This window comes from Taudactylus pleione, unplaced genomic scaffold, assembly GCF_031769625.1.
Source record: "Taudactylus pleione unplaced genomic scaffold, aTauple2 ptg000559l, whole genome shotgun sequence".
Classification (NCBI taxonomy): domain Eukaryota; kingdom Metazoa; phylum Chordata; class Amphibia; order Anura; family Myobatrachidae; genus Taudactylus; species Taudactylus pleione.
In genome coordinates this window covers 1,068,123-1,083,585 of record NW_028284961.1, presented here as the reverse complement: position 1 = coordinate 1,083,585, position 15,463 = coordinate 1,068,123, and the positions used below count along the sequence as shown (strand labels likewise).

Here is a 15,463-nt window from a genome sequence, read left to right as displayed (position 1 = left end):
CTCTCTCACTATCGGCACTACCGCAGCAATTCTCTCCTGCATTTGAGAAACATACTTAATCACCGATTAGTAAGGACTAGACTGCCCCTCCCATGTCTCTTTGGCAATGTCTAGTAACCCCCTTGGGTGTCTCCCATACAACAAGTCGAAGGGTGAAAACTCGGTGGAGGACTGGGGAACCTCTCTTATGGCCAACAATAAATACGGCAATAAGTAATCCCAATCCCTACCATCCTTGTCGACCACTTTCCTAAGCATGTGTTTTAACGTCTTGTTAAACCTCTCGACCAGCCCATTGGTTTGGGGGTGATAAACCGAAGTTCTTAACTGTTCAATTTTGAACAGGCGGCATAACTCTTTCATGACTTTTGACATAAATGGTGTACCCTGGTCAGTTAGTATCTCCTTGGGTATACCCAGCCTGCTAAAGACATGAAATAGCTCTCTGGCAATGGTCTTGGTTGACGTATTGCGCAACGGGATCGCTTCCGGGTACCTGGTAGCGTAATCCATTATGACCAGAATATACTGGTGTCCCCTGGCAGACTTCATTAAGGGTCCAACCAAATCCATTGCTATTCTTTCAAACGGCACCTCTATAATAGGTGATGGAACTAATGGACCCTTAAAATGTGGCCTGGGAGCATGATACTGACACTCAGGGCAGGATGCGCAAAAGTCAGACACCTCTTTATGAAGCCTGGGCCAGAAAAAACTCTGCATTATTCGCTCAGTGGTTTTCTCTACCCCTAGATGGCCTGCCGTTATATGACCATGGGCCAGATCCAACACTGTTCTTCTGTAGGCTTTGGGAACTATTAGTTGTTCCACAATATCTTCCCCCTTCTTAGTCACCTGATATAACAAATCCTGACACATTGCCATGTGGGGATAGGACAAAGGACTATCAGGGTCTACGGGTTTACCATCAACTACTTTTACATTCTCCCTGGCTTTTACCAAAGTAGGGTCATTCAACTGCTCCACGGCAAAGACCTCTCTTCTGACCTCTAAATCAGGCAGACGATCACCTGGCCCAACAACACTTCCCACCTCAATGGGAGGCACATCAGTTGCCGGGCCACCGTCACGCTCCGCATTCTCTAGTTCGCCAATCATAGTAGAAAAAGGGAATATCTCTGACTCAGAAGAAACTCCCTCCTCCACTACATCGACAACCTTCTCAAATGGATCGGGGTTGTTCACTTCTGGAACAAAATGGCTTTCCCACAACTTCCAGAAGTGAGCAAAGTCTCTCCCCAATATTGCATCGTACACCAGACCATGCACCAAACCCACAGAAACTATTGCAGAGCCACATGGTGTCTCGATGTTCACCTCGGCAGTAACATAATATCGAGTATCCCCATGTATGCAGGTCACACCAACAGTTTTCCCTGTACGCCTCAAGGGGTTCACCAGCTCAGCTTTTATAAGTGTCACCAAGCTACCAGAGTCTAACAGTGCCTCTAATCGGTTGCCATCTACAGTGAGTACACACATGTGCTTATCAGTCTCAGCCTGCCGGTCAGCCGTACAGGCTACCTGTGCAAAGAAAGACCCCCTGCGGTAGACATGAGCAGTATCACATTGCATAGGTTCAGTTGTAAGTGAACAATTAGCGGCAATATGGCCGAAGCCACCACATCGGAAACACTGAGTCATATTAATGTCTAGTTGTTTATGGGGCAAGAACCTTCCTGGACTGGCAGGCCTGTCTCCAGGTTCTACACCCTCAGTCTTAGGTACATTCCATCGCCAAAGCACCCTTCTCCCCTGGAACAGTCTTACCAGTGTCTGTGGGAGTTCGCCGGTGCGCCATCGGGGCTCGGTGGGGCATACTCATCAGCTCCTCAGCCGCCATGTACCTCTCCACCAGCTCGACCAACTGGTCCGCAGATTTAGGGTCTGCATGGCTCACCCACTTGCGCAGAGTCACAGGTAACGATCGCAGGTACCGGTCCATCACGACCCTTTCCACGATCTGTGGTCCCGTCAGCGTCTCGGGCTGTGGCCATTTTGAGGACAGATGGACGAGGTCAAGCATCTGTGAACGTGGAGGCTTGTCTCTATGGAACTCCCAGCGGTGGACCTGTTGGGCACGAACAAAGGTGGTGACTCCCAAGCGAGTTAGGATCTCCTGTTTTAGTTTTTTATAGTCCTTGGCATCAGCCAGGCATAAGTCAAAATAGGCCTTTTGTGGCTCCCCAGACAAAAAAGGTGCCACCAGACTTGCCCACTGCTGCTTGGGCCAACTCTCCCTTTCGGCCGTTCTTTCAAACACGGTGAGATAGGCCTTCACATCATCGCCCGAAGTCATCTTTTGGAGGAAGTGACTGGCTCGTATGGAGTGAGTGGTGGTGGGAGGACCAGCAGTAACCTCTCTGGGCCGGGCGACCTGGTGCTGTACCACCTCTTTTATGGCCTGGCTGTTTTCCGCTAAGGCCTGGCGGTTTTCCGCTAAGGCCTGGCGGGTTTCCTTGATGGCGGCCTGTTGTTGCCTGGCGGATTCCTGCTGAAGTTTGTTAGTCTCCTGCTGAGCCCTGGTAGCTTCCTGCTGAGCTGCTGTAGCTTGGAGCAAGGCCTTAATAATTTCCTCCATTTTGTCCTGGGGTGTAGATTTGAAGCTGAACCTTGCCTCTCTGAGCATTGGCTGATGCCTCCTCTATGGGACTCCAAGGACACAGTGTTATTTCCACACTCACAAATTGGGTGTCTGTCCCTTTAATTTTTAAATGGAAAGTTTTCCTCTCGCTGCAACTTCAGTGTGTGTGGATGCCCGCATTCTCCACCATATTGTGACACAGTCAGGTTAGGGGGTCCCTCTCCTGGGTAGAAGGACTCCATTCTTACACACACCCACAGAAGCAGGGAAGCAGCACACCAGTCTGGATGCAAGTACAAGCTGGTCGGCGCCAGTCTTTATTGTACAATGTCAGAAATAACATAAAGAAAACATAAACATAAATCCTAGCCCTGTCGGGGCACTAACTTCACAGGTAGTTCCCTCACTACCAGAACCTGGCAGGGCCTAATGCCCTCACCAGCAAACAAAGCACAGCACAACACTCACTGTTAGGTTTTCCAGTGTCTCTGAGCAAACTCCCTGTCTGCTCTCCCAGTTGAGACAATCAGCCCTCAACACATTAGGCTTATATTGGCCACTCTCAGGTGGAAGCCCTAATAAGCCTGTTACCAGGCTAAGAGAACCAAAACCTGGAGTGGCCGTGGGTGGAGCCCTTTCTCTCCTCTCTTCTCACCCACAACCCCCAGGTCCCAAACCGGATTTTCAAAAAGCCGAAACTCAAGCCTGCTACACTGCAGACTTTCTCCTGGTGGTTTAAAACACATAAGACAGGAATCTGGGACAAATGTACCTGCCACAGACCACTTTACCAATGATCCTATCACAATATATATATATATATATATATTAATACATTAATATATATTTATATAGCCTTAAACAATAACTGGTTTTATTATTACTTCTGTCTGAACTAAGTTATCAGAGATGGCCAGCAGACTCTTGGTGGAATCACAAAGTAATTAAAGGCCTCTTCAGCCTACTTGGAAATGTAAATGCAAGTTCGTTTAGGCATACAATGATAGTCAGACTTAAAGACAATGGTTCAGTTAAAACACTCGTCTGCATCTCACAGTATCTTTGTGTATTCCAATTACTAGTCCCAGACACGTCCACAAGACTTGTCTGTCAGCACTGAATACATAAAGCCTTTAAATATATGTGTATTTGTGATTATGTAAAGACTTTAACAGTGTGCAGTAACATGGTAGATGTACACAATGCTAAAATAGTGCCGTGCACAATGATATTATACTGACTACGCCAGATGGCATTGTGCAGACAACGCAAACTGGCATCGTGCAAATATTATTTTTACAATTTAGGTCTCAGCCAACCAACCGGCTTCGACAAGCCCTATAGTAATTGACATTAGCCCAATAATAACTCACATTAGCTCTATAGTGACTGGTATTACCCTATAGTAACTTGCATAAGTCCTATAGTAACTGGCATTAGCCATATAGTAACTCACATTACCCTATAGTATCTCACATTATCCCTATAGTACTTTATCTAACATTAACCCTATAGTAACTAATGATACCTTATAGTAACTCTCATTAGCCCTAAAGTACAGTAGATCGCATTAGCAGGTGTTGGGGTCCTTATATCCCCTGGTTACTCATACCAACTTATACCCTCAGAACAATCCCTTACATTCTCCAGATTTGAAGTTCATGCTATACGCTTCTTCCAACCAGTATACCTCATAGTAGCTGTCATCTACTGTCCTCCCTGGCCCTCCCTCCAAGTTCCTTGACAACTTTGCTTCCTGGCTGACTCACTTTCTCTCCTTAGACCTTCCCACTATTATCCTAGGTGACTTCAATATTCCTATTGATAACCCCACAGAATCCGCTGCCTCCAAACTACTCACCCTCACTTCCTCATTTGGCCTCTTCCAATGGACCTCCTCACCCTCCCATGCAAGTGGGCATTTGCTCGGTCTGGTACTCACTCACCGTTGTGATATTTTTGCCTACTCCAATTCCCCATTCCCCCTCTCTGAACATCACCTTCTCTCTTTTAACCTATCCCTCTCTCCTTCCCATCCTCTACCTCCCAGAGCCAACATCACTAAACGTAACATTGAAGCTATCGACACTGCTTTCTTTTCTTCCCTACTTGACTCACTTCTCTCCCCTATCCTCTCTTTCTCCTGCACTGAACAAGCTGCTTCCCTATACAATACCTCCCATACTTCTGTTTTTGACTCTGTTGCTCCAGCAATCACTACTCACCCTCACAAATCCACACCTCAACCCTGGCATCCCAATTGCACCAGATACCTGCAAAAATAGTAACGAACTGCTGAGTGACAGTGGAGAAGATCACGCTCTCAGGCAGATTTTCTCCATTTCAAATTCATACTGTCATCCTAAGGTGCTGCCCTTTCCCTCTCTAAACAGTCATATTTCAAGAATCTCATCTCCTCCCAGCCCTTAAATCCCCAGCGTCCCTTTTTCCACCTTCAACTCCCTATTCTGTCCACCCCCTCTTTGTCTCCCCTCCTTGATCTCTGCCACTGACTTTGCTACCTATTTAACATCTAAAATTGATTCCATACGTCAGAACATCATATCCAACCATTCCCCCAGCTCTCCACCTCCTCCTTTCCTGGATCTCCCCTCCCCATCCATTTTACTGACTCTGACTTCCTTCTCCCCTGTGACTGGAGAGGAAGTTAAGGCCCTTATCCAGTCCTCCCCCCATTCCACCTCTCCCCTCTACCCTATACCCTCCAGCCTCCTCCGCTACCTCTCTTCTTCTGCCTGCTCCCATGTTGCCCACCTCCTTAATCTCTCCCTCTCTTCTGGCACTGTTCCTTCTGCATTCAAGCATGCCCTTGTCTCCCCCATTCTTAAAAAACCTAACCTTGATCCTAACATTCTCTCTAACTACTGACCAATCTCTCTCCTCCCTTTTGCCTCCAAACTCCTTGAACCTATTCTTTACAACTGCCTCACCACATTTCTTTCCTCCCACTCCCTCCTTTACCCTTTTCAGTCTGGCTTCTCTTCGCTCCACTCCACTGAATCTGCCCTCACAAAAGTCAGCAATGACCTCCTTGCTGCCAAATCCAAGGGCCACTACTCCCTGCTCATTCTCCTTCACCTCTCTGCTGCTTTTTACACTGTGGACCACCCTCTGCTGCTGCATATCCTTCACTCCCTTGGTCTACATGACACTGCTCTCTCCTGGCTCTGCTCTTAGCTCTCTGACCACTCCTTCTCTGTTTCCTCTCATGACAACTCCTCCCCACCACAGCCGCTTACAGTAGGTGTTCCCCAAGGTTCTGTTCTTAGACCGCTCCTATTCTCTCTCTATACGTCCTCTCTAGGTAAACTCATCTGCTCTTTTGACCTCCATTAGCACCTCTATGCTGATGATACTCAGATCTACCTTTCCTCACCTGATCTTTCCCCATCTCTACTGACTCATATCTCCAATTGTCTCTCTGCTATCTCTTCCTGGATGTCACAGTGATTTCTCAAGCTTAATATGTCTAAGACTGAGCTGATCATCTTCCCACCCTCCCACATAACATCATATCCCACTATTTTTTTATCAATACATGGCATAACTATCTCATCTAGTCCCAAAGTGCATTTTCTTGGAGAAATCCTGGACTCTTCCATCTCCTTCAAACCACATATTCAGAACCTCTCGCAGTCCTTTCGTATCCATCTCAGGAATATTTCCAAGAACAGAACCTTTCTCACCCAGGATGCCACTAAAACCCTGATATATTCACTGGTCATCTCCAGATTGGACTACTGTAACCTCCTCCTATTTGGCCTCCCCAAATCTCATCTATAGTAGCTCGCATTAGCTTTATAGTAACACACTTAAGTACTATAGTAACTGGCATTACCCTATAGTAATTTGCATTAGCACTAGAGTAACTGGCATTGACCTATAGTAACTTGCATTAGTCCTTTAGTAACTGGCATTAGCCATATAGTAACTCATATTAGCCCTATAGTAACTGTAATTACTCTATAGTACTGTATCTCACATTAGCACTATAGTAACTGGCATAAGCCCTATAGTAACTGGAATTATCCTGTAGTATTGTATCTCACATTAGCCCTATAGTAACTGGCATTAGCCTTATAGTAACTGGAATTATCCTATAGTACTGTATCTCACATTAGCCCTATAGTAACTGGCATTAGCCCTATAGTAACTTGCATTAGTCTTTTAGTAACTGGCATTAGCCATATAGTAACTCATATTAGCCCTATAGTAACTGGAATTACTCTATAGTACTGTATCTCACAATAGCACTATAGTAACTGGAATTATCCTATAGTACTGTATCTCACATTAACCCTATAGTAACTGGCATTAGCCATATAGTAACTGGAATTATCCTATAGTACTGTATCTCACATTAGCCCTATAGTACCTGGAATTATCCTATAGTACTGTATCTCACATTAGCCCTATAGTAACTGGCATTAGCCCTATAGTAACTGGAATTATACGATAGTACTGTATCTCACATTAGTCCTATAGTAACTGGGATTAGCCCTATAGAAACTGGAATTATCCTATAGTACTGTATCTCACATTAGCCCTATAGTAACTGGCATTAGAATTATAGTAACTGGAATTATCCTATAGTACTGTATCTCACATTAGCCCTATAGTAACTGGCATTAGCCCTATAGTAACTGGAATTATCCTATAGTAGTGTATATTACATTAGTACTATAGTAACTGGCATTAGCCCTATAGTAACTGGAATTATCCTATAGTACTGTATCTCACATTAGCCCTATAGTAACTGGCAATAGCCCTATAGTAACTGGAATTAACCTATAGTACTGTATCTCACATTAGCCCTATAGTAACTGGAATTATCCTATAGTACTGTATCTCACATTAGCCCTATAGTAACTGCCTTTAGCCCTATAGTAACTGGAATTATCCTATAGTACTGTATCTCACATTATCCCTATAGTAACTGGCATTAGCCCTATAGTAACTGGAATTATCCTATAGTACTTTATCTCACATTAGCCCTATAGTAACTGGCATTAGCCCTATAGTAACTGGAATTATCCTATAGTACTGTATATCACATTAGCCCTATAGTAACTGGAATTATCCTATAGTACTGTATCTCACATTAGCCCTATAGTAACTGGCATTTGCCCTATAGTAACTGGAATTATCCTATAGTACTGTATCTCACATTAGCACTATAGTAACTAGAATTATCCTATAGTACTGTATCTCACATTAGTCCTATAGTAACTGGCATTAGCCCTATAGTAACTGGAATTATCCTATAGTACTGTATCTCACATTAGCCCTATAGTAACTGGAATTATCCTATAGTACTGTATCTCACATTAGCACTATAATAACTGGAATTATCCTATAGTGTTGTATCTCACATTAGCCCTATTGTAACTGCCGTTAGCCCTATAGTAACTGGAATTATCATATAGTACTGTATCTCACATTAGCCCTATAGTAATTGGAATTATCCTATAGTAATGTATCTCACATTAGCCCTATAGTAACTGGAATTATCCTATAGTACTGTATCTCACATTAGCCCTATAGTATCTGGCATTAGCCCTATAGTAACTGGAATTACCCTATAGTATCTCACATTAGCCCTACAGTGACTTGCATTAGCCCTATATTAACTGGCATTAGCCCTAAAGGAACTGTAGCCCTATAGTAACTTCTCTTTACTTGTGTGACATATTCTTACATGATTACCATTTACCTCCCTCTGTAATTACTATGCGGTGCTCTGCTAAACAATGCGATGAAAAGGGATTTCATCATTTTCCAAAATGATCACCAACTATCTCTGTTTACAGTAACTGTGAGGAGCATGGGGAACAAGGTAATATGTAAAACTTATCACATTGCAACATGATCACCAACTATTTATTTTTACTGTCACAATGAGTAGTACAGAGAGCAAAGTAATAAATAGAGCATATCACAACCCAGCATGATCACCAACTACCTCTTTGTACAATCACTGCATGGAGCGCTGCTAATCTATGTAATAAGGGGGACAGGTCACACCCTCACCCAGTCACTATCTACAATTGATGTAAAAATTAATCTGTCATAATATTAGGCATATTATAAACACAGGGAATAAGGGAAATATTTCAATATATGGACTTTTTGGAAAAGTTTTGACATTCGGACAGTATTATTATTACCAGTTTTTTATACAGCGCACACATATTCCGCTTAACAGAGAGAATATTTGTCCATTCACATCAGTACCTGCCCCAGTGGAGCTCACAATCTATATTCCCTACAGTATCACATGCACTCTAGGGTTAATTATGTTGGGAGCCAATTAACCTAGCAGTATATTTTTGGAGTGTGGGAGGAAACCGGAGCACCCAGAGCAAGCACAGGGAGAATATATAAACTCCACACAGTTAGGGCCATGGTGGGAATCAAACCCACAACCGCAGTGCTGTGAGGCAGTAATGCTAACCACTACACCGTATATAAATGCTGCTCTTTATGTATTTTGCAATGGCCATATTTATATATCTAAATAGATCCCTGTATAAACAACATAAATTGCAGGTAAGTTATTTTGCAGACAGATCTTGTGACTATTCACACTGTCCACTGAAGTGTAGTTATCTGCTGCATATTGGGTGTTACCTGGTGGACTCTGGGTATTACGTGTAGGCTAAGTGTTCTGGGGGCATGTTGTGGATGGGACGCAGTCTGATTTATGGCAGCCAGAATGCTGGCTGCCGGAATTCTGACGTTGGAAGCCCGACATGGGACTAAAGATAGACATCCAAATCCTGATGCCATTCTTTATTACGACACTGAAATCCCAACAGCCGCCATTCCGAACTAATGTAAGCAGCCACTATTAGATCTAAGCCGAGGGGGAGGAGGGGTTAGGCACCCCGGGGGGAGATTAGGGTCAGGCATCCCTTGGGGAGGGTTATGGTTAGGCTATGGCGAGGGGGTGTTAGGGTTAGGCACCACTGAGGGGAGGTTAGAGTTAGGCAACCCCAGGGTGGGTTAGGTTCAGAGTGCGGGAATGGGTGGTTAGGATTAGGCACAACCGGGGGAAGGTTAGGTTTAGGCACTATCGGGGGAAGGTTAGGGTTAGGCACCACTAAGGGAGGGTTAGGGGGGAGAGGAGAGGGTTAGGGTACTCACCAGCCCCTTTCAGGAGTATTAGCGATCAGGATGCCGGCATCAGTGTTTTGCCCGCCGGCTTCCCATCCATCAATATATCATACCGATTCCATTGCGGACATATAGACATAATTATGGGCTAAGCTGAGAAAAGCTTATACAGAGATCTGTATGATTGCACCAGCTGTAGTGTTGGTATAAATGGTATAAAATACTTTTTATTTATATTTTAGGTAATTTGCTTCCTCTGGGTAACACTGTTACATGGAGCAGAGGATTTGACCTTGTTAATAGAATCGTACAGGCAGAAAATATAATAAAGACTTCGGATTTTATTGTTCCAGTGTTTGTGCACAGGTAAGGGGACAATATGTTCTGTACATCTCCCTACAGTTTCTAATATATTTATTATAAATCAGATATTTGTTTAAAACAGCAATTAATGATACAGTAAAAATCTCAGTGTTTTGGAGGTTACAAAATTATAAGAAAAGTTAATTTCTTGTGTGCTCCAATCTTCTGGCAGACATTACACGCTCCCAACAGGGATCTGCCAATCTAAGAGGCTCACCAAATAGTATGCTTCTGAAAAGTGTAACGTTCTGCTTATAAGATAAAGAAGAGGGTTTCTTGCCAGCATAGAGCCTTGGCATCCTGGGAATGAGTCTGGGCATGCACTGACTGACAGTGGCTCATTTATATTATCTGGTCTCCACTACCATGGACCCTAAAAAGGGTCTAGAAAATCACTAAATGATGGGCACTATTCTGTCACTTACCTACAGTACCTGTCCAGGTTCTGACTACCCACTCCTGTCTGCTGCTATTGTGTGCCGATCTGTCTTATGCTGGGTACACACTGGCCGATATATTGGCCGAACAATTGATAAGCCAATATATCAGGCCCCCGTCGGCCAGTGTGTACCAGCGATATGTCTGTGAGCAACGTCGTTCACAGACATATCGCATTGGCTGTGCTGCACAGCTGATACACAGATATATCTGCAGACATGCATGTCCATCGGCAAGTGTGTACGGGCAGTCTGCAGACCACCTGTACACACACAGCAGCAGCCGAGTGGAGGAGGTGGCCATGCCCCTGCCCCTTCTCCCTGTCATCGAGACTCGCGGCTCCTGGATAGATGATGGGCGTTCAGTGTGTATGAATGACCATCATCTAAAGATATATCTACAGATGACTCAATTTGCAGATATATTTTTCAGGTGTGTACCTACCGTTAGCTCTTGATCATCCATTCTGCTTACTCCTTTAAACAACTCTGTTTACTGAACCTTATACTATACTAAGTCTACACTTTAATAGAAATGAAAACATACCACTGCACAAAAACAGACAGCTCACTTCGACATGAACCTAGGTGTCACCCTAAACCCCAAATACAAACGATACAGAAAAGTCAAATGTGGTTCCTGGAGGTGAGTGCTGTAAATGAAACAAGGAAAGTTTCGATCAATTGGTCCTCTCCTTTTCCTTTTGGATGGCCCCTCAAGGTGGTAGGTTGATTAAAGGGAAGACAAAGAAAAAGGAGAATAATGTGTAGAATTCTTTTTCAACAACTACTTATTCAAGAGCCCAAAAACTAATAGAAAATTGTTTGAACACTGAGCTCTGATGGATGGGGGGGGGTTTGGGTGGAAATGAGGTGGGGAGAGGTGGTGGTCTGTGCACAGCTTTCATTAGAGGTGTCCGGTCTCTAAATATGCATATGAAGGTGAGAATAGGCAGCGCTGCACAGGTGAGGATGGTGGAAGGTAAGGGGTAGGGGAAGGGGGGGATTGGGAAAGGACAGTAGCCAAGGGGTGGCATGGTTATGACTGGTCCTGATAAGGTGGTATGGAGGTTTTATTTAGTAATTATATGAATGAAGACTGAAACAGTATGTACAGGGTGAACAGTTGTTTATTGGCAGTACACAATGTGAGACACAGTGCTCGAGGATACTGTGGGCCCAAACTAAACTCAGAACCATGTGTTGTTCCTGGTGAGTTCAAGGGTATGCGTTCAACCCCTGGGTATGCTGCTGGTGATAAAGTCAATCATGCGATTAGGTGGTGGGCTCGCGGTTAATACAGTTCGGTACAGTCTAGTATTAAAGGCAGCGTCCCGCTTAGACTAGGTCACTTACCGGTAAGTGTGGTGCTTGGGGGAGTTAGTTGCTGGTGCCTCGTGTCCTTGTCACTGTGGTGCACTGGTGTGAGACCAAGGACACTGTATTGTGTCCTTGCATGGTCCGGGCTCCTGTAGCGGGATCACATGAAGCTGTGTACTACAGTCTGTGGTAATCTGGATTATGGCCGGGATGGGCTGGCTGCATCTTGTTGTGCTGCACACCGTGACACTGATGGTGGTGCCGGCAGGGTTGTTGTTAGGCGCTGGCTGTGTCTTGTTGTGCTGCCCACGCTGATGGTGGTGCTGGCGCGGGTGTTATTTGCCCTAGTGGGTACCTCCGGGTGTTCTGGTGACTGGCTGGGGATTCAACCTCTAGGAATTATGGGTAGGTATAGACAAAAAATTTAGCACAGCCATGCCATTTTGCTATTGTCCCTAACTTGAACAAGGCTATTACTAGTACCTCTCTCTAGAGCAATAAACACTTTTGTATCATACATGTTGGTTTATTTATTTATTTCTACATATGGTACTCCAATTTTATAAAAACCTGCATGTATATTAGATGTTAAACATTTATTCAGTAATATACTAAATTGACATATGCAATAACGGATCCATGTTTAAAAAACTAACTTGTCATTACAGTGTTACATATATTTTATTATACTGTATATGTGTTTCATTGGCCAATGATGTATTTATTTTAAAAGATTTTGAACTTATTAAATTAAATTGATTACTTTTTCTGACATAGCTGGTTATATTTTATTTTATTATTGGCAATTGGTGTTCCACAGCGCTGTTATTTCTTCTTGTTCTATTTCATGTACGGTTGGCAACCTCAACAGCAGCGTGAAACACCAGTATTCTTATTATCAATATTAATATGATTATTATTATTTTCATTATTTTATTTTGAATTTATTTATATATCTAATTGTGATTGAACGTGTGTCCTTTTTGCAGCGCCACTGGCTTTTTTTCTGATCTTACAACTTGCATTACTAGTACAGAGCTAGGGGCATTCTCAAGTTAAAAGGACAGTGACAATGACACAGGATCTTAAGTACAAAATTTGTATTTAAAATATTTTAAAAATCATACTTAGATGACCACCAACAGGGTGGTTGTCGTGATCCAGGACAGTGGTTTCAAGTCAGTGTAGTGCGCACTACACAGTAACAAACACAATGCCTCTGGTGCCAGGTAGTACACTCGTATTACCTGGCGTTGGTGTGTTTGTTTTAGCAGCCAATGAGAGTCAAACAGACTCTCCTTAGCTGTTGTACCCACAGCCGTCCCCTCATGAGCCTTATGAGCCTTTCCTGCTCCTGCGGTAGGTGATGGAAGAGACGTCATGATGTCTCTCCCATAGTGCCAAGCAGAAAGATGGAGGACTAGACGGCGTTGGGCGCAGGAGCAGGGATTCAGCTGTTGTGGTTTTTTTGTGTGTATCTTTGTCTATATATGTAAGGGGCACTACATAGATTGGACTACTACTGGGTGCATTGCATAGGAAGACAACTAATGGGGCCCTGCATAAGGGGGAGTACTACTGGGGCATTGCATAGGGGAGATTACTACGGGGGGCACTGCATAGGGGGGACCACTACTGGGGGCACTGCATACGGGGGACAACTACGGGGGGAACTGCAAAGGCAAGAACACTACTGGGGGCACTGTATAAGGGGCACTGCTTAAGGGGAGACCACTACTGGGGGCACTGTATAAGGGGCCCTTCTAGGAGCACTGCATAGATGGGACCCCTACTGGTTGCACTGTATAAGGGGCACTGTATAAGGGGCACTACTTGGGGCACTGCATATGGGGGCTACTACTGGTGGCACTATATAAGGGGACTACTGGGGGTACTGTATAAGGAGCACTGTATAAGGGGTACTACTGGATAACTGCATAAGGGGAACTACTGGGGGGCACTGCATAGCGGTGCAATACTGGGAGCACTGCATAAGTGTGCACTACTGGGGCACTGTATAATTGTGCACTACTAGGGACACTGCATATGGGCCACTACTAGGGGCACGTAATCTGAGTGCACTGCTGGGGGCACTACTGGGGAACTGTCTTAGGGGCACTACTGGGGGCACTGCATATGGGTGCAATACTGGGGGCACTGCATAAGGTTGCACTACTGGGGGCACTGTATAAGGGTTAATTAATGGGGGCACTGCATACAGGGCACTACCAGGGGCACTGTATAAGGGTGCACTACAGGGGGCACTGTATAAGGGTGCACTAATGGGGACACTGTATAAGGGGCACTACTGTGGGCACCATAAAAGTGGCACTACTGGGATCACTTTATAGGGCCACTACTGGGGGCACTGTATAAGGGTGCATTACTTGGGGAACTCTATAAGGGGACATTACTGGAGGCACTTTATAAGGGGCACTGCTGGGGGCACTGAATAATGGGCACTACCTGGTGCACTGCATAGGGGGACCACTACTTGGGGCACTGTAAAAGAGGTACTGCATAAAGGACACTACTGGGGGCACTGTAAAATAGTGCACTACTGGGGGCAGTGTACAAAGGTACTAATGGGGATCTGTATAAGTGGCACTTCTTGGGGCACTGCATATGGGGCACTACTGGGGGCTCTGTATAAGGGTACACTATTGGGGGCACTGTATAAAGGTGCAATACTGGGGGCACTACTTGGTGCACTGAATAAGGCACACTACAAATACCCTAGTTACGCTACTGACCACCAAATACAGTTACAATACTAAGTCACTATTCACAATATTTATTCTCTGTAAAGTACTAAAGTATATATGCTCTGAAAATGTCATTCATATAGAAATCCAATTACCAATTTAATTTATTTGTGTAATCAGATTGTTGGATGGTTTATGTCACAATCTAAATGTATTTCTTCTCATTGCTCTTGTTTAGTGTAAAGAAATCAATTGCATATCAGGAAAGAGAGGAGCTAAAGAATTTGATAAGAACTGCCATGAAGCTGACAGGTAAATGTCTATTGTCTAATTTTACAACATAATGGTAATTTTGTTTAGGTTGGAAGAAATTTGTCCACCAACTTCAACATTTTATCCTCCAGAATACCCAACTTATACCCTTTTTACACCAGAGCAAAAACCTGGGTTTTTGCTAGGTCTACCCGGGTCTCAGCTCAGTGTAAAAGGGTCCCTGAAAAATTACCCGGGTCAAGTGACCTGGCAATCCATCCCAGGTAACTACCAGGGTTAGATACAGGATGAACCTGGGTAATGGTGCAGTATAAATGGAACAACCCAGGTTATCCGACCTTGGTCATGCCTAAAATTAGCTGATTGGTGGTTGTGGATCAGTCACCTCCCACTTTTTATGATAGTTTAGCAGGGCAGACCCGGGTTTAGTGTGAACGGGGCTGACCTGAGAATAACCCAGATTGATGGTGCTGTGTAAATGGTGTCTGACCTGGTTTGGAACCATGTCTGAAAACCCAGGTTGAACCCAGGTTTTTGGTGGAAAAGAGGTATAACTGACACTACTGAATATAATCCTATCCAGTCTCTTTGTTGGCAGATGAACTTTTGCATAAAACCTATAC

The 15,463-nt window shown here is 44.3% G+C and overlaps 1 protein-coding gene across 1 annotated transcript in view; it reads left to right on the top strand.

Annotated features, from left to right (window-relative positions):
* Positions 1-15,463, top strand: part of LOC148481840 (uncharacterized) — a 63,539-nt gene that overhangs the window by 21,685 nt on the left and 26,391 nt on the right. Inside the window, exons 2-3 of the mRNA XM_088452923.1 lie at positions 9,985-10,108; positions 14,806-14,879. Coding sequence (XP_088309049.1) covers positions 9,985-10,108; positions 14,806-14,879 — 198 coding nt within the window. The remainder of the gene's footprint in view (positions 1-9,984; positions 10,109-14,805; positions 14,880-15,463) is intronic.